The 21103-nt window shown below is 36.4% G+C and overlaps 1 protein-coding gene and 1 non-coding gene across 3 annotated transcripts in view; one reads left to right on the top strand and one right to left on the bottom strand.

The window, feature by feature from the left end:
• LOC129770090 (neuropeptide F-like) overlaps window positions 1-21103 on the bottom strand; it is a 45711-nt gene that overhangs the window by 15568 nt on the left and 9040 nt on the right. Inside the window, exons 2-3 of one of the 2 annotated variants that reach the window (XM_055772722.1) lie at window positions 12478-12781; window positions 4970-5197 (exon numbers count right to left, since the gene is read on the bottom strand). In XM_055772722.1, coding sequence (XP_055628697.1) covers window positions 4970-5160 — 191 coding nt within the window. In that variant the 5' untranslated portion in view covers window positions 5161-5197; window positions 12478-12781. Of the gene's footprint in view, window positions 1-4969; window positions 5198-12477; window positions 12782-21103 lie in introns of those variants that run through there. The other variant, XM_055772729.1, reaches the window with a different exon arrangement.
• On the top strand, window positions 1461-1534 carry Trnai-aau (transfer RNA isoleucine (anticodon AAU)). The gene has a single exon. It is a non-coding gene; the product is annotated as a tRNA-Ile (tRNA).

The following is a 21103-nucleotide window of genomic DNA, read 5'->3' on the forward strand; positions in this document are numbered from 1 at the left end:
CACGAACGTTAAGTTGATCTTCATCGCTTGCAGTGAATTTTTATTGAAAACGTGTCACCCATTGCACATATAAATGGTGCTGTATGCCATTTCCGGGCAATCGTGAGTAGATTCATAAAACGTAGCAAGAGTTATTCTATACATTCCACTGCCGAAGTCGCCAAAAACAAGAATTTTGTGTGATGAATTGCCATCCTTTACCATTAATCGATTTCACTCTCAATTGGAAACGTTGAATTTTATGCTTAGGTTTTCACTAACACGCAATGATCTTCATTTTCGACCTTACGAATACCATGACGATAAGGAAGATGCAAATGAAAAATGAACTTCATGGCAAGCAGATGTTGGTGTTCATTCCACTGGGGTTCATTGATATTGTTGTTTCATATTTATCGACTCTCGCTTGAGCAGTAGGTTATCAATACAAGGAAGGCAAAAATTCGCCGAATTTGAATGTCGTGAACGTGAATATTTTCAGCACTGATGAATAGAGTGAAGTAACAATCGTGGTTTTTGAAGATTCTGATTCTTCACCAGGAATTGTTCAAAATGATATTGCAGTGAAATTAAAAAAAAACGTGTTGGGTGTCAGAATATAAATTGTAGAGCGGAACTTGATAGAAATTATAGAAACAGTCATGTTTATTATGTATTTTTGAGATAAAAATAATAATAACACCTTAAAACCACCAACTTTTAAGCTTTTTACATCTAAAACGTTACATAAATCCACTAATTTAAATCTTTCACCCTTTTTTCCTGTATTAACACCTTGCCGTACGATTTAATTTCCAACAGCAGGGCCCAAACACGAACACATTGAGTCGTTTCGATACTCTGTTGAGTGTGTGTATCTTACTTACGATCGTAGCAGTCCCGCATCATCACACGCCTGAAGTATGTATTCACATCGATTTCACATCGATAGACCACGAGTGAGGTTCGATGTTGTACGTTCTGGCACTGTCTAATCGCCACGAGTGTGATTCGACGTTATACGTTAAGGGGTTAAATATTCTCATCTTTCGAATAGAAGCAACAAAATTGTCCTACTTTTTGAATTAGAGTCAGTTTAAGGCAAACAGAATCCGAAACAAAAAAGTTCAATAACTTTGTCATGGTTGAAATTTGACCATATGCGAAGATTTTTTTTTTCATCATATATCATCTCCTGAAAGATTTCGAATATATATTTTTTATGTGAGAAAGGAGTTTTGTAACTTTAAGGGGATGAAAAAAATTATATTGTTTTTTTCATATTAGATAAAACCCAAACATATATGTATAAAAGAACAATTTTTTATTCGCATAACTCAATTCGATTTTTGAGTACTTCGATGCTTGGCTACTTTTGTTACGCGTAGCTATTTAGGACATTTTAACTTTTTCAATGTTTTCTATTAGAAATACTTTACTAGTTTTCATAATATCGTAGACATTTTTATAAAATAATAAGTGGCTCCATAGCTCAGTTGGTTAGAGCGTCGTGCTAATAATGCGAAGGTCGTGAGTTCGATCGTCTCCGGAGCCAAAAAGATTTTTTTCTATTTTTATTTTCTATATTGGTTCAGAAAAATTGTTTGTCTTTCAACGATGGAACGCATGAGCTATCCAATTTTGCCAAATCAGAAAACAGGTAATGATTTTATGAAATAAAGTTAACGTTAATAACTATTTTTGCCGCGAACGGATTTTGGCGATTCACATACCAAACGAATCGGAAATTCCCTAAGATTTGTTTGATACGCTATATATTACAATCTCATAGTTTGTATACGGTTTAAATTGATGAAAATTGGAAGCATTCAATTCCCCCATATATTTGTTCTGTTCATTTGTGTGCTTTCCCGAACAGAGCTGTCAATAACGAGCAACTTATCGACGAGCAACGAAGGGGATACCGTAAGATGTAAAGTCTCCGTGAACAAAGCAAAAGAAGAAGAACGAAGGGGAATATTTGCCTAGAGTAGAAACAGTGGATCTCGCTGAGGCAAACTTTCATTCTTCGTGAGGAAATCGACTGGACAACATCGTTGCTGGACGAGCTGGACGGTTAGCGATCGAATGCCTTTCTCAAGGCAATGGGGTGGAGGAGTAATATGATGGATAAAGTAAAGTTTTCCAAGGGCCTTTTTGAAGGCTAGAGACGAATGAACTGAAGCAGTTTCAGTCTCAAGCAAGGAAGGAAGGCAAACTTTCAGTATCGTTCTGTATTCAAAGCAATGGATATCGCTTGTTCTTCCTTGTTTTGCCTCATCAGATGTCTTCGTTTCGAATTGAGCTGTGGACGCGACCAAATTACACACTCGCTGATGTCTCTAGCATTGCAATCATTGCGTCAAACTGACGCCATTGCATTAAGGTTTTGAGCTACACTATTGTGTGGGGAATCATCAAGCTAGACTATCGTCTACTCACCAAGAAAATAAATGTTCTGAAAATTTGTCTGCGAGTTGGTTTCGCATTACGGTAGCAAAACTCTCTCCACAAAATGACCCGTACGTAAAAATAGTGCATCTTCGCTACGCTGAAACCCCATTTGTGTCTGCTCCCGTGTTCATTGGCCCTGTAACGATGCAACAATCGCCTAATTTTTTATGCTATGATTGACGGTTGTTTGGTGTTGCAAATTATGCAGTCGTAATGATGAATAGCGGGAGGGAAATATTTAAGCTAGGATATAAGTAATGAATCTCTGCTGAGACAAAAAATTCAACCTTTTTCCAAGCAGTTAACATTGTTTGTTTCCTGTCATCAATGCATTGAACTGACTCTATGGCGAAGCAGGTGTGAAGGTTGTACACCAATGAAATATTTGGGGAATATCAAGTTATTCAATAAGTAATATTAAGTTATTAATTTATTTGGGCTCGCATGCCAGTCGCAAAACTGCTTTCAACTAGGATTGCATTTGCGCTAACCTTGATCATAATGACGCAGTGCTACTCATTTCGAGGTTATGAAGATTAACAGATAGAGTTTATTTCGTTTATTTAGTCACCAAGAAAGTAAATGTCGTTCTGGAATTTTGTATGTGATTGGGTTTTGCTTGCCATTAGCAAAACTTTCTCCACTAAGGATGACAGCTGCGCTTATCTCGAGCATGAATTGTTCTGCGAGCACAAGAATGAATCATCATACAATTATCGTTGAATGAATTTATAATAAAAAAACATTTCAAAGCGATCAAACTGGTGGAATGGTTATTTCAAAATTTTTGTAGCATTTTTAAATAATATCTGCAGTTATAAACAAGCGACTTGAATCAAACCACAGTGTAGTTTTACGTCAACAATGCGGTCGTGTCTTGAACACAACCTCCTATAATTTTTTTTCTTTGAATTTTAGAGCGTTAGAGTGTCGTGTTAATAACGCGAAGGTCGTGAATTCGATCCTTTCTGGAGCCAAAATCAGTTTTAATGCTATTATGCAGAAAACGAATTACGAACTTTGTTCCTGATTCCTTCAATGCCGATTCAACGAGAAAGAAGAAAAGCCGTTGAGTAGTCAATAAATCCCGTGATCTTCATGGGATTTCCAATCCACTAACAAATGTGAGCATTTGTTAGATTCTGTCTATCTTATTGATATTTTTACGTAGGACAACTTATAACAGGAAGATATGGGAGGGTAAAAGCTAAACATGTTCAGTAAGGAATAACGTATGATTTAGAACGCTTATTACTCGATATTTTCTTGATAGATCACAAAAAAATGATTGCATTCATTGATTGGAAATATTTCTACGCATCTTTCACGATAAAAGAGACGTCGTGATTGATTGGTTCAATTTTTGCTGAATTTGACAATGTGGGTAACAGATCAGACCATCATCTATTTGTTTCTATAGCAAATTCAAATTCAAACGTTTATGCAGCTGAGCTATGAACGAAGGAAAAAGTTGATGAAAAGAAAATCGATCAAGTTTGACAGCCCTCTGAGGCTGTCAAATATTCCTGCACTTGATGAATTGACAAGTGATAGTCATACGGAGATTTATTGAATGCATACGGAGATTTATTGAATGCAATTTATTGAAAAATCCGATCAATTGTTGTTTCCATTTTTTATACTTGTTTCCGCAAATGTTATCGCAAACCGCCCGATGTTAGCTATTTGAACAACAGACACTATAGGATGAATTTTTGCGATATTGATAGCATTACAGTAGATACACTTCACTCTTTTATTCTGAGCCCGCAAGTGGTAGTTGGAAGATGGAGTATTGTATTTAGAATACATCAGCTAGGTTTATCTTGCGCTTAAACGAACGACTATTTAAAGTGTATATATATCGATACGGATGGTATTATAGGGATATGTCAGTGATAAAAATACATAAATCAAATAATGAAATCCATAATACTTCTTAATGCGACAGTCAAGTCGAGCCACACACAGCAAGATATAAACAACATTAAGTGTCTCATAACTGCTGTGTACATTTGTAACTCGTTTGGGGATTTCAGTTAATCCTAAAAAACAAATAAGAAAAGGTACATGTTCCTCGAAACGGCACGTGGTTACTCGATCATACGGCATGGTCCATTGCCAAGGTTGCTGTTGATCATCGTAAGTGTTTCTCGCTGTCTCTTTACCTGGGTAATATCCCTTACGAAACATATGTTTCGTCTGACCACTTAATCGCAGTTGTTCTTCAAGGGCTTATAAACTAGGGAATGACGTGCGGAAAGGGTCATTGCTTCTCGCTTTTTAGCATATCATAGCCTCTGCACTTATGGGGCCATCGGCGCGGCGGAATGTAAACCGGCAAAACCTGGTGAAATAAATCTGTCAACGTCTGGCCGAGAGTTCATTACACGGAGAGCAGAGAGTATGATCGGCTCTTGTGTGGGGAATTCCCGCATTTTTTAATCAATAGCGATGATTAATGCCACCAATCGATTATGGTGATCATTTTGCCCTGCCCTTAGGCGACTGGAACGTAATTTAGAATTGCTCTCACCTTGGTCTAGCATGTTGGGCGTGCTTAGTTTCCAGCTCCTGTAGGAATCGAATCGCTTCTGCCACCGAGGTTGAATCGTCCTGCGGTCGGGCCTGGACGAGGGAACTCAGATCCAGCAGCAGGGTGCATAGCAGCAGTGCAAAGAGAACTCGCTGGCTCAAGACGGCTGAGGAGGATGAAGGGGATGCCATATCTCTCGTTGATTTAGTAGGGATCGCTGATGGAAGTCTAAAAATAGTTAACAGAAAAAATGGTAAACAAGCGAATGAAAAACAAGAATGCGATACGAAAACAAGCAATTCCAATATTTGAGTTATGGGCATGGTAGGCAAATTATATATGTTTTTTTTTAGTGCTCCCTTGGCCGAGTGGTTAGCGTCATAACTAACATGCCGGGTGTTCGGGTTCGATTCCCGTTCTGGTCGGGGGATTTTTTCGTCAAAGAAATTTCCTCCGACTTGCACTGTGATCACGCGTATTCTAGAGCTTGCCACTCAGAATGCATTCAAGGCGTGTTATTCGGCATAGAAATCTCAACTAAGTACCAATAGAAATGACGCAAGTAATACTACGTTGAGACGGCGAAGTTCCTCTAGGAACGTTAGTGCCATTGAAGAAGAAGAAGAAGGCAAATTATTTGCATACACATTGTTTTCAGTGCACTGTTTGCCAATAATATGTCCCTGGGGGGTATTTTTTATGCATCATTGAATTGTAAAAATCCACCTTCTTGTATACTTCGAAAGTTAATGGAGGTGATATCGATTGTTTGTGATAGTTTTTTTCATGAAGATCCTTCCGGATACGTCAGAGTGACGTCAGGGTGACTTTTGAGTATCGTATGTGTTTTATATAGTCTCAATCTGTTGAATCACAAACCCTTAAAATCAACTCGAAGCCCCACTCCCATTTGATTCTACGTGACAACGGCCAAGCGTTCGGGGGCCAAACGATAAACTGTCACTATCGGTGATTTGGAATCTCTCAAATGAAAAAGGTCCTATTTTGGTACGTTATCCTTCGTTTTATCTCCCAAACACCCATTCATTGTTTCACTATTAGGAGTGAGAAAATGCACTCTGGTGGTAAGTAACGGAGGCAAACAGCATGGAAATTAATTACCCCGCTCTATACCTCCGAGCTTCTTACCACTCAGTTACCCGACACCGATCCGGTCTATCGAAAACTAGAGGACCAGAAACGTGGCTTATCACTGATTTTGGTGGTTGCTGGAAGTTTCCTTCTTTCCTCAACAAATGGAGGGTGAAAAATTGAATGGTGAACCAGACAGAAATAATGTTTATGCATTCACCGTCATCGGAGAAATGTTATTATGTTTTGAGATGGAGTAATGAGCAATTGAAGGGAGGAAAGCAGAAAGAATTATCCGGCTTATCGGTGTACTCTCGCGGTCAAATAAAATAAAATAAATAAAAAATAAGATGTTGTTACTCGTTTTTAATTTCCTCAATTTGATTTCGGACGCGATAATTTCGATTTCGGTGCAAAATAGGGAAAGACGCCTTTTTGATCAGTTCATTTTTGTTATAATGTAGACTGGAACTGATACAAAAAATATTATCTATTCCATTAATAGCGTCTTTTGTAAAACTTAACATTCAGTAAACAAATTCATTTCTTATTTTTACAAAATTGAATTTGCCGATAACAATATATCAAAACGTTTCCGATTCGTTGGGACATATCCGATGTTTAGCGGAAGTTTTGACATTTTAAAGTATATATACAGGAAAAATTCGATATAACGTACCCTCGATATAACGTCACTCGATATAACGTACACATTTCCAAAGTGTGAAGAAAAAAACATTTTCAATAATGTTTTTCCTGATAGAACAATGAATTATCTGTATTGTGATGCTAAAACAAGTTTTGTACCTTCAATCACTCCCGAAATACAGCTGGTTTTGTGATTGCGGATTCTAAATGAATCAAGCTTTAATCAACAGTACGAAGGGATACAACATAAGAAAGGCCGGCTTCGTCTTCTGATTGAAGATATTCATTAACTTTACTAAAACAGCAACACAATAATGTATTATAGACTACGTTTGTCAGTACTTTATTATGCTTCGATATAACGTACAATTCGATACAACGTACAATTTTGAAAGTGAAATGTACGTTATATCGAAATTTACCTGTATATAGTGATAGTTATGCTGTCTGGTTTTCCAGTCCACTGTTTTTGATAGATCACGCGTGATTTGTGCCGTTTGTTGAAATAAAGTTGTGTCGTTTTCATTGCCATTTTATTATGGAAAGGCTTACATACGATCATTTTTCTTAATTTGTAAGCGTGACCTGCAAATATTAAGGCACTAGAAGACAACATCACACTAGTTATCGGTGATAACTCAGCCGATTTGCGCGAAAATATTATCCATATCTGGACATGGATCACCTAAATCGTATTGGTGAGCAATTTACATGAAAAAATCTTTAAAAAAACAAGGTAAAGATTGATTTTGAGCCCCTGATAATAATATTTTATATTTTTCACAACTTTCAAATTTTATCAAATGCTTAAAAAACACCCTGTACAATGACTATATGTCATTCATTGATTTAGATGTGTTCCAAACAGCATCACATCATCAGAGCGTCCGCAAGCAGAATACACATTTGTCAGCTTTCGATAGGTTGTATATGAGAATAATTTTGATTCTGCAAAAATGACGTAAATGGACATTTCCGGAATGAGTTCCCATGTTTTATGACAAAAAAGTGAGGATTCACTATTACTAAAATGTTGAAGAAAAAAACATTGATGAGAATATTTCTCTCAACATATTTATTAACTGATTTCATTTGTTGCAGAATCGAGTTCCAGTTGTAAGTTGCAGAATACTATTTCAGATTACTGATTCTAAACCTCAGATCTCAGTTGTAAAATTTGATAGGCGAAGTTCTTTGAATTGCTTTTGCTAAAAAATGCTTTAGATTCATACAAATATATTCAAATATATTTTCAAATTTGATATTTCTACAACTTCTAGAATTTATACCGTTAATACCGAACTATTATCCTCTGTTCTTTGGCTATTAATTATAGGCCTTCATTTTCTGCTTTTAGATTTCCAAATTTGAAAAAATCTAGATCCAAATTTTTCTATGATATTCTATTTTTAGATCCAACACTAGATTTGAGTTTCCATACACATATTACGAGTTAAAAATAGATTCTAGATACTAAACATCCTAATTACAGGTACAAATTTATAGTCGCAAAATCCAGAAAATCTTCTTCCAATTGTCAGCTAATATCCAGACACAATTCATTCCGCATCATATTTGAGATTCCAGATGAAAGATTCTTGATGCCAAACGTCTTAATACGCCTACAAATTGTACGAAACGAAAACGAAAACGAAAACGAAACGAAATTAAAACTTTCAGCAATCATTCAAAATATCCTTTATTTTTTTCGTTGAGAATTGTTTCAGAAGCAAATTCAAACAAATGATTACTAAGCCAAAGATAGTCTTACGTCAACATTGTGGATATATTCCAGATAAAAACCCCAAAAAATCAGATTTTACCTTCATACTCTAGATTGCTGGTTCATTCTCTAATTTCAAACTCCAGACATAGATGATGAATTTCAAGCCTACTCGACTGGTCATTGACAGCACTGTCTCAGATTGTAGTGAAGCTTCGTGGGTGTAAAGACATTGATCATTGCATATTTGAAATCTAAAAACAAAAGTAAACTACTTTTGAAGAGGACCAAAGCCTTTTTTCTTCATTTATTACAAAAAATATCTAACTAAAAAACTGTAATACCTACAAATTTTTGGTCAAATAATGAAAAATGTAATCAAATGAAAAAATGTATATAATTACATTGAAAAAAAAATATTCTAAAAATTGAAATTCATTTTTCTCAAAAACGTATTTTTTAAATACTCAAAAAAAACACGAATAGCCCGTAGAATCACCGACAAGTCATCGAAAGATGGCAACTTTTAATGGAAAAAGTTTTTCAAGCAAATTTGTTTTCCTGTTTTCTTGATTATACACATGTTTTTAAGATGGCGAAATCATAGGAACTTTGGATAACCTTTTCAAGGGTCCGTCATATGGCTGAGACTTTGCGTTTAGTAATACACATCACTCATCGCAGTGAATCCTGATTTTTTCCCTTACCACTAACACTTATCCTTCCCATAATATTCGCTAAGGAACCACGCTATAGAGGCAACCCTTCTGGTCTTCGGTCGGCGATTATAATACTAACATTCCCTCCCATTCCCTGGTGATTGTAAGGACGTAGCCGGCAACGTTATTGACTATTTAAAGCTCGATTCATCGAAACTTGCGCAATGAGAATGTTTTGCTACTCCCAAGCGTCATTCGGTGTGTCTATCCAAGCTCAAGCTCAATTTTTTTTGCATGTTTTCTTTGAAAAAATTACAACTAATCCTAATTTCATTTCTATATTTTATAGCCTCCGGAATATACGGGATTTTTGTATGGAGAGTGGAGAATTTTCTTTTGCTCGTAACATTTTTGTGTATGAATTCTCGCTAATGGCATGTTCTTAACATGTTTCTGAATAGAAAAAAGTTTGCAGAACATGTCAATCGTGATAATATACACACAAAAATGTTACGAGTAGAACATTGATAGTGATTTTTCAAAGAAAACATGGAACATTTTTGTTCAGAATTTATAAAAAAATTGTTTTTAAGAAAAATAAATTTCAATTTTTAAAATGTTTTTTTTCAATTTTTCATGAAACTTAAAATAATTTCCTACATTTTATTCTTTGACCAAAATGTAGGTATCATAGTTTTCAAAAAGAGGTCTTATTTTTTTTCGGAGATTTCAAGTATGCAAAGTTGTTTAAATGACCATTTAGATTAGTTCCAAAATTCCATTACATTAGTTCCAAATTACAAGTTCAAAAATTTCAAATGTTTTGTAGATTATTTATTGCTTTTGCTTGCTTAATAATTTTTTGCTTTTGAAGATTCAGATCTCCCGATTATTGATTTTATGTGCGGATTCTGATGTCACATATTCCTAATTTGAATCACGCATTTATATTCTAGATTACATTCACTTGATTCTGGGTTCAGATTGCATATCAAGGTTTAACTGTCATGCTCTAATTTCAGATTCAATTCAGATCATATGCTCACAGTACAAGCTTAAAAATTTCAATTTTTATGCTGATCACTTATTTCTGTTCTGGTTTTGGATTCTAGATACTCGATTTCTACTTTTAGATTCCAGATATCGCGATTCAGATCCCAAAAACCCAAACTTAGGTTGCATATTTCGGATTCAATAGTCGTAAATTCCAATTTCAGATTCAATTCACAGATTTTTGTCATGCTGATGCTGATAACTACTTCTTGTTCTGTTTCCGAATCCCTAACTGTCAATTTCTGATTTTCAGATTCCAGCTCTCGAAATTCCGATCCCTGAATTCCAAATGTGGTGTGAATACCTGATTCAATAGACATTGATTATGAATGACCCCGGGTTCAGATTCTATTTCTAAAGTTTCACTTGATTACTTTAAATTCCAGATTAAAGGTTTCAGATGCAAATTATAAGTCCCGGCACCTGCATTTTTTTATAATTGCTTATTATTCGATTCATAACACCAGGTTCCGATCTACCGAGTTTAAGTTTCTAGGTTCGTTTCAAAAGTCAGTGCAAAGTCAAAGAGGTGGCAGTACTGACGCGTGTCGAGGTTATGTTCAGTAAGTAGAATCTCTCGGAAGAATACACGTCAAGTTTCAGCAAAATCGATCTGTTTCTTACAGTTTGGTATTCGTTTGAATCGAGGAAGTCGAGTGATTGTTTTGACGATTTGGAGTGCAAGTTTTTGAACGTTAATATCTTTCTGCTGGCTGATAGAAGTGATATAATAATCATTTCAGTCGAATAATTAAATGTCTAGGATTTATATGGTTGTTACTTATTGATCAAAAACTTGTTTCAATGGCTAAGAAAGTACCTCGGAAGCAAGCTATTAACGTCCCAAACTCTGTGTATAAACCGGTGCCAAATCAGGAATCCACTCAAATCTCGTTTGGTGGTCATCGGAGCGACATCGTTGCAGGCGAGCGTCGAGCGGGAATGGATTGTCTTTCTTAGATCATGTGAAGGAGGAATAATAGAGTATTTTTCATTCCACATTCTCAGGGCTTGAGACGAAGGAACGGCAAAAGTTTAAAGTCTTTATAAACCAAACAAAGAAGGAAGGAAGGAAATCTACTCGAATATGATTGTACAGCGATTGATGTACGATAAATAGATGTTCACTGATCTAGACAAGTTTGGGGTACCAGAGAACCTCAGGGAACATAAATTGTCGAACTTTTGGAGACACACAACGGTCCTACGATTTTCTGGCCGCATATCTTTCCGAATTACATACTGAAGTCGAATAGTATAGGAGATATCGATTTCGTTTTGGAAGATCTTAAGCTCCGAAATACACCGGATTTGTGGCTAATTGAGGTTGGGTTGTTAGTAGTCGAAACAGTTGAAGAAATCAAGAAAACATGATCAAATTTGCAAAAAAATCGATTCTGATGCTGTACAATATCAAGCACGATACAAGCGTTTCAATATGACAATCGGATGAATAGTTCAACTTTGCCGCATAATTTTATGTGATGCAATTTCATCGTGGACAACCTTTTGATTGTGCTGTTTATTTGAATCAAATCCTCTTCTGATACCTGATGAACTGAGTCTTATCGCATTATTGTATTTTGTTTTTTTTTTCATGAATTTTAATTCTGAAACTGAATCAGAGAATTGACGTCGTTGTCCAATCGGCAACGAAAGCTATTCCAATCTAAAATTAACAAAATGATATTAGTCATGATGTAGTCTGAAAATTCAATTTCTCAACAACAGATGGTACTAACTGACGGGGTAATTGGGAATCGGTTTAAAAAAATGAATTCAGTATATACAGGTTGGACTCGATTATCTACAGACTCGACTATATATGAATCGATTACACTGAATTCTTTTTTAACGCGATTACATTCCTTGTTCAAATTACATATGTATATTCTTGATTTTCGATACTCTGATTTTGATCACGATATATTTTTCATACTGTAACTTGAAAAAATTCTCAATTTCAGATTCTGAATTCCGTTTCTAGAGTGATTTACTCTTAATTACAAATATTATAAATACAGGAGAATAATTCTTCATTTTTTTAGTTAACACGACAAGTCTTCAAATATTCACAATTCAAATATCACATCTCGTACGGAAACAAGAGATAAAGCTGAACGACTCTTAAGCACTTTTATCACTTATTTAAATTTTATCATACATTGTGAAAACGTAATAGAAGAAGTTGAATAGCTCCACGTCGTTACTATAATTTAGTTTGCGAGGTAAGTTTTCATCACCACGCAATATAGTTTACCCCCTGACTGTTGAGTGCTCAAACCGTTTTTTTCCAAACCAAACAATATCTGAAGAATGACACAGGAAGTTACCTCAGATGATAAAATTGGAGCTCACTATCTCCCTGTGCGCAGTTATTCACACGCCTTTTGGAACTATTTTGAACGCACAACGCTTTTGAAACACTTTTTTTCGGTGCGTTTCTTTCACTCACCGCTTCACAAAACTGTCGAAAAGTATTCCGCTGGGTTTCTTTTTTTTTGGTTGGAAAACCGCCGACAATTCACTTACAGTTCACAACGGGATGGGGGCTCCAGTGCTTCCTCACAAAATCCGTGCTAGTTCCGAACTGTGACTGGCAGTGGTTCCTCGTTGTGCTTTTATACAAGTTTTTCCCTGCGAAGGATTTTTCATTTATCAGCTTTTCCGAAGCACATGGCATAAAACCGAGGAAAAAGTGAAATTGCGTCCCGAAACAGATAACAACAAATTTGAGAAGGGAGCCCCCCTCGCAGTGGTGGCAAACGCAGTAGCGGTGGAAAACAGTGTTCTCGATGTCGTCATCGATGCTGCCCCAAGTGCGCGCGCTTTTCCGACCCGAAGAGTCTGGCGCTAAAATGTAGCGTACGGTCGTAGGGAAAGAGGGCGAGATCCTCCCCGTTTCCATCCACCACCAGTAACGAACCTGTGGAAGCAGTTGAAGATCATCTTTCGCAGCTTCTGCTGCAATCGGAGCCGGTTTGTGGGAGGGTGTGAAATCGAGAAAAAAGAGTGTTGGCTGCTATTGGAGGAGTGGAATTAACGGCGAGCGACGGGCGACCGGTCGCACGCAACCTGTTGATAGCTATCGATTTACCGTGTTATCCTTAACACTCAATGGTAGCTAATATTGCTTCACACAAATCGATCAGATTAAAAAATAATCTAATTCGATGGGCCTTCGACGCTGTCGACGGAGTTTTTTTTTCTCTCCGGCAGAGGTGTTCATAATTTAGTATGGAACGTGATTGTCCGGGTTAGTCGTAAATTCGGAAGGTGGGTCGCCGGGAAGAGAACAATAATTTTAAAATTTGGTAGTCATTCTCGTAAATAAGGTTGAATGAGTATGGATTTTATTATTCTTGTCTGAATTGATAAATATTGAGAAGATTACGAGACAGTTTAAAATTTTTGATAAATTATTTTTTTCCCGATAAATGGTTGGTCGATTTTTTACAAATCTCGACGTTTCGTGCAATTATAAAACATTCGACACCAATTTTTTTTTAAAACCCGATTTTCGGTGATTTTTCTCGTATAAATCAACATTTCCCACGAAGTTCCATATAAACAATCGCGATAACTATTTTCATTTGCACCATAAACCAGAATTTTGATTTTTGCCAAAACCAATTTTTTTTTCGCTATTTGAAGACATTGGGCATCGAAAATTTTGTTTTGAAAACACTGATTTTCTTTACTCCCCCCTTGGGTGCTTTTTCGACTTTCAAAAAACTTAAACTTCGACCGCTCTGCGCCACTCTCCCTTGACTCCGATTGAGGTGATATTTTGCATAGGGTGTTTTTTCGAGGTGGTGAACATTTTTTATGGGGTAACTTTTTGAATTTCGAGATGACCATTTTCATTGGCATCCAAGCAAAACACCCCCAGATCATAATGTTGCCGCCATCGTATTTCACCGTGTTCTGAGCGTTCTTGTCAAGCAGCTCCTCTCCTCAGTTAATCCATAGTCTGGAATATGCTTTCTTCTGACCACAGCACCTTATTCCAGAACGAGATTAGCTTGTGGACCTATTTAATGGTGAACTCCGAACGTTTGATCTGGTTGACCTTACGGATTAACAACGGTCGCCGAGCCGCAAACTTGCTCCTTAATCCTTGTTTTTGCAGTTTCAATCGCACTGTTCGTTCCGCTATGTTCAATGATAAGCTTTCTTTTATAGTTCTGCTTGTAGTTCTTGGGTTTTTTCGCACTTCTCTGACGATTCTGGCATCATCCCGGTTCGTTGTCAAGCGTTTGTGTCCACACCCTACCTGATCGCAAACGGTACCAAGCTCTTGGTACTTTCACCAAAGATTCTGAATCGCACCAATGCTTACGTTGTACTTGGCCGCTTTGTTCCGAAAGGATACGCCATCTTGACGGTCCTTAACCAATAGATTCCGCACAGAAATTTTGATATTCATGATCAGCAGGAAAAAACTTAGAACATCTCGCGAAACCGGTTTCAAAACCAACAAACTCAACCTGACTTTAGAGAATGATGGAACCCAAACACCGAAAGCCTACAGAAATGTCTTGATATCAGTAATGATGCACCATCTCCAGCTGAATGCGAAAACTGTTCTCCTGTATTACTTTTTTGTGCCACATTCAAAATGAGCGTTTTTACAACATTATTCATTTGTTCACAAATCCGATCAGATCTGGCACAATCAATGTACAGATTTTGTATCGCAACCTAAAAGCAATATTTGTATGTGATAACTGATATACAAACACAAACAAACGATACAAAACGATTCATGAGCAAAGAGGAAAAAAATTAAACAGTGTGTTCGTTATTATTGCCAGTGCCAGTATTTCAGCCATTCCATGCCAAACCGATGTAGTGGTTCTCAGATTTTCGTGTTAATTGGTAGTTTTGTTCTTCATCGCAAAACATTTGACCCGTATTTTTTTATTTTTTCAGTAGGGTAACCATTTCCATTTTAGGGTTGTCCGAAAAATCAACGTTTTCCTCTTTTTTCCAAAAGTGACTTTTTTCAAAAATTCATAACATTTAAACTACTAAGCGATTTAGATGGTCGAAATATCAAATTGAAGCCAATATCCTGGTCTTTTTTATATACTATACCTGCTGAAAGTTTGAATTCTGCTCTCGTTATTATTGATTGTATTCGTTTTTTATTGTTTTCATTGTCTCGTGACCAAAGTCGCTATAGTTTATTATATTTCTTTCTGGATAGCTGACGATTTTTCACATAACATATGTCGAAACCAGAAAGGCGTTTTTTTCGTTTTTGAGTTATGATTTTCCAAAGTTAACCGATAGTTCGAAAAATCATTTTTTTCCTCTTTTTTTCCAACACAAAAATTCTTTTGATCTACTGGACCGATTCAGATGATCAACAAATAAAATTAAAGCCAATTAGATAGTCTTTTTTAAAAATATGAGATTAGTTTTTTATAGTTTACCAAGGATGCTATATTTTTTAAATATTTTTTCTTGAAATCTGAAGTTTTTTTTACATAACATATCTAAAAATCGTACATGTGTTATTTTTCGTTTTAAAGTGATGATTTTTCAAAGTTAACATGTTTTCAGTCTTCGTTCAATATTTCTATGCGACTAGACTGGATGTATGCGACTAGAATTCAATTAATTGAGAGACTTAGAATGAAAGGGGTGTAAGTGATTTGATCGATTTCTCTACATCGACTCTCTCTTTTGGTCATAACTTAGCTGCAAACTCATTCTCAGCTGTAATTAACAATGTGGAAGATAGGTCAAAACCTCATCTATCGGATTATATAGCAAACTCAAATTGGAACGTTTTTGTAATTGAGTTATTAACTAAAGAAAAAGTTGATGAAGAGAAATCGATCAAGTCACTTACACCCCTTGTATTCTAAGCCCCTCAATTGGTAAATGTGTAATGTTTTCAAAAAAGGCTAGTTGATTGGCTTCAATTTGATATCATAAAATCACTCATCTGAATCGGTCCAGTAGATCAAAAGTAATAAATTTGTGATAAAAGTCATTTTTGGAATGAAAGTTAAAAAATATAGCGCTTTTGGACCCGAGACTATGAAAACAATAAAAAACAAATACAATCAATATTAACGAGAACAGAATTCAAATTTTCATCTGAATCGGTTTAGTAGTTCAAAAGTTATGAAAAAAGTCATTTTTGGAAAAAAGAGAAAAAAGTTGATTTTTCGGACAACCCTAAAATGGAAATGGTAACCCTACTGAAAAAATAAAAAAATACGGGTTCAATGTTTTGCGATAAAGAACAAAACTACCACTTTTCACGAAAATCTGAGAACCACTATATCGGTTTGGCATGGAATGGCTGTATACATATAGTTACTATTTGGTAAGCAAACTAAACCCTAATTGCTTCTCCTTAAAGAGTTTTTGGACGACAACAGTTAGCACTACTCTAGAGAAATTTACAGCCCCATCCTACGTTTTCGGGCGGAAACTCTATTTTCCTGGAACTAGTAGAACCAAAAAAGTTTAGTTTTGTAACTTAGTTTAGCTGATATTTTTTTGATTTAAACATTATTGGCCCCGAATGATTTGATTTGTATTTAGAATTTTAAAGTTTTTAATACTAATTTATTTATAATTTGTCAACAGTTTGTGTGTCCTTTGCTTCTCAGAAATCATAAATTCATTCATCAATTTAATGGGGCCGGGGAAGGTTTTCGTGATAGTTTAGGACTTAGGGGGGACTGCCATACAAATGAAACACAAATTTCTGCATTACTCGAGAATAAATCAAGCAAATGACACCAAATTTGGCATGTGGAGGTTTTAGGGTGCATTAAATGTTTTTATGGTGGTTAGATACTCCTCCAAATCTTTTAAGGGGGCTGCCATACAAATGAAACACAAATTTCTGCATAACTCGAGAATTAATCTAGCAAATGAAACCAAATTAGGCATATTGAGGTTTTAGGGTGCAATAAATGTTTATATGATGGTCAGACTCTCTACACCCCCCCCCCCTCTAACTCTCTCTACCCCCCTCTCTAAATGAAACACAAATTTCAGCATTACTCGAGAATTAATCAAACAAAGGTAACTAATTTTTGCATGTGGAGGTTTTAGGGTGCAATAAATGATTCTATGGTGGTTAGATACTCCTCCCCTCTCTCTTAGGGGGGACTGCCATAAAAATGAAACACAAATTTCTGCATAACTCGAAAACTAATCAAGCAAATGGAACCAAATTTGGCATGTGAAGATTTTACGGGCACGAAACGTTTCTGAGGTGAATACACTCCTCCCCCTCTCTAAGGGGGGCTGCCATACAAATTAAAAGCAAACTTCTACATAACTCGAGAACTAATCAAGCACAATTTGGGATGTGAGGGTTTTTGAGTATGAGAAATGTTTCTATGATGGTATGACACCCCTCTGGAATGGAGACACATATTTCAACTAAAAATATTCCAATCAAACATGACAATTGAAAATTTTCAGAAAACTCTGAAGGAAAAATTCGGAAAATTCAATTCCCATATGTTCTACAATTACATAGTGACAAGTGCTGTTAGTCCTTTTGATGTTTGCGTTAGCGAAATTGATCTTTGTTCGAAACTGGAAATGTATTTTAATGTGATAAAACGCACTCCTATATCTTCTTCTATCTATACCAATAAAAAAGTATCGCCGAATGTGTCGATAAGAGCAGAACTCGAGGAAGGAATTGTACGATTTAGGGCTATCTTTATTCTATCATATTTTCTGTATAAAACATTTATTCCATGTAACGGAGAAACATGTTATTTGCCAGTGGTTGAAAAATCTTGAACGAGAATTGTGTCTGAAAATAATCTGATATTATAATGATGAGTTTTGTTAGAAATATAGTAAAAGGTAAATTCAACGGGGTTAATTAGAAGATCAATCAATGAACAGTTCTGCGATTGGACCCATGAACTTGCTCATAGTAAGAAAACGTGAATGTTCGAAGGTATTGATAACAAAAAACAAATTTTGGGCGGGACGAAGTTTGCCGGGTCAGTTAGTTACTGAATAAATTTCCTGTCTAATGGTATATAATACAACATATGTCGCAATAACGATTTTGAATAATATGCGTTTAAAAACTCTTAATGAATCGTTATATTTTTCGTAGAGTGACCCCCCCTCTATAGAAATCAAATACATAGTCCTATGCCAAAACGGGTTAAATGTTTTGCGATAAGGAACAAAACTACCGCTTTTCACGGAAATCTGGGAACTATATCGATTTGGCATGGAATTGCTGTATATCTGGATGCTAGTCTTCAATTTGTATAGTTCACTTCGTTTATATTTTTCTTCTAGTATGTTGGTAGGCCAATGCTCTTGAAGAGAGGTGCGCCGAATGTGTATTCGCAACACCATGGTATTTTCGTCGATGGTGTACCGATTACGCAGTCGTACCAGTAATATTTATGTAGCAACATCCAAAATCATGTATGGTGGGATATTGTTTATGTCGATCATTGTAGTTCGTAAATCAATATTTATCAAAAAATCGCAATAATAGATAATACTAAGCTCTTCAACTAATTGCAAATTTGAGCGGAACTTAGGTTTGATGAACTTCCATAAAAGCAACAATCAGATAACGGGGAAGACCTATTCTGCTTCAGACTTAATAGGCCACACGAGGGCATTTTGCAATGATCATGATCGTTTGCAATTCTATATAAACGATATGAATTAAAGACATAGTGTGGGATAAATTACTAATGATCGTTTGTGGAACGTTTCTTATTGTTTTTATACAGACTAATGATAATGTCACAATTCTATCGGACATTGAATTTCTTCCTAATTAGTGGAATTTCTCGTTCGTTACATCATAATAAGATCTGTACGAGTATGATGCTAATTAGACTATTAGTTTCATTGCATGCAATTCAAATCCCGTTATGGGCATTTACATAGACCTCATTATTCAGTTTTCCCACAAAAACTGAAACATTTCCATTCAATCGGAATCGGCTCCACATTCAGAGTGCATGCTACTAGTATCGGCAAAACGCATCAATTAGTAAATAACGGCCATAAAGTGTCGCCAAATACAAGAACTTCCGCTGACGGCTGCAGCAAAACCATAAACTAATCGGAAACCACCTTCACGCAAACCACTCGATTACCGCTTATTTATCATTTTTGTTTACATTGCCCTCAACAATATGCACCCTCGGGTACCGATTCCCAGCTTCGGTGGCCACCACGAACCATTCGTTTTGATAAGCCCTCGCATTTTAATTAATTGTATTACCACTATTGCCTTGTTTGCGGCTAAATTTTCCCCACAAATCTGTTTGCTCAGTGATAAACAATTTTATTTCAAGACGCGCACTAACACCAGTGCGACGGCTGCCCCCTCGCTTTTGCATTCTGTGTGAGTGGGTGGCTTATCGTAAATCTAATTACCTGTTGTTGTGAGGAATCGAATTATTCGCTGTATTCATTGATAACTTTGCGCTTCTGATCGCGTAATGAATCGGAGGGACTTTTTTGTCGCACATGCGCAACGATGTGCCGTCAGTCTGACAGCAGAGACATTCAGCGGTGGATAGTGAAACACAGTGATACCTCGTGTGTTGATGACAAATGGCGGTTGGCATTTTGAAGCGAGCCGCCAGAGGCAAGCCAGTGTTAACATGTGCTGTTCTCACATTACACGATAATCTGACGCTCTGCTATCATCGGGCAATAAATTGTAATTGCTTCATCATCACAGTTTGATCGTTGTAATCTTTATTTAATAATCATCTGCCAGAGCGAGGAGCCGCCTGGCATCTAATTGATATTGCATAATTAAGCCGCGTGCAGTACTAGACCATGAACGAGTGCACCGAAAGGGCAAACATTGGACCGGACGCTGGAGTTCAAACGCTGCTGGAAGATCAAAGTCAGTTACGGCGACCGGGTTCTCGTAACCAGTTTGCATTCAACTTGTTGCCGATAAGAATGAGTCAAGAACGGTTTGAAAACATGTTGCGTTCACTATGCCATGCCTTCGAGTGAGTGAGTGACATGCGAGTTGTGCTTCGATAAGTTCCAGCGAATGCTATCACTGCACTAGTACTATTTTCGTACTCTATCCATACTGGAACATCAATTGAGGGATTGAAAAACAATATTGTTAAATCACTCGTGTCGATAATAAGTTCAAAGATTGCGCCTGGAATGACAAGATTGAGGCACACGCATAGTTCGTGCTTGTATCTCTAGTTTTCCAATGATCGATTTCCAGCAGAAATTTGTAATGCTAATGAAGTACCTCGGCTAGCAAATGAACTAATTAAAAAGTGCTGTCAGGGCACTTGACACTTACTAGTTAACCACGTCGTTTTACATGATACCCACTTAGTGTTGAGTTTAATGTTTTCTACTAATACGTGAATGTTGTCTATAAGTTTTCGTATATTACAATACGCACAAGAGAAATAATATTCATGTGAAATTCATGTGTAAATAGCCTCTAACCTATTGCTTAAAGTACAATTTTCCTAGCTCTAGTTTTTGGTGACCTCGTTGACTGCACTAATGAACATCATGGGAACCCAGCTGTTTTTTTAAACAGTTTGTGATCTAACATCAACGTCAGGAACAATCGTATCGAGTGGATAATTTCGCAATTGATATATGTACTTACCATTGCTAACTGATCTTGAGCCTCGATTCAAGTATCAAGCTAGCAGTGAATTTAGAAGCTTTAAGCGCGAGTGTAACTTACGACAGATTAAAATCTGTTAGAAGATCTGTCCTCGCCTTTAGATAATTATTTTTCCATCTGACAGCTTACATCGTTACTGTTTCACATTAGTGTCAGACGTGCAAACTCATCTATTCTAGCAACTTCTGTGCTCTTACGTTCTCAATGTGGCTCTTTTTGTGTCTGTTTATTTTTGTCAGAGAAGCATGTTTTTCATGTCGCCTGATAGACGGGATCAAGTTCGTTGAGAAATAAAA

This window comes from Toxorhynchites rutilus, chromosome 1, assembly GCF_029784135.1.
Source record: "Toxorhynchites rutilus septentrionalis strain SRP chromosome 1, ASM2978413v1, whole genome shotgun sequence".
In the NCBI taxonomy this organism is placed as follows: Eukaryota; Metazoa; Arthropoda; class Insecta; order Diptera; family Culicidae; genus Toxorhynchites; species Toxorhynchites rutilus.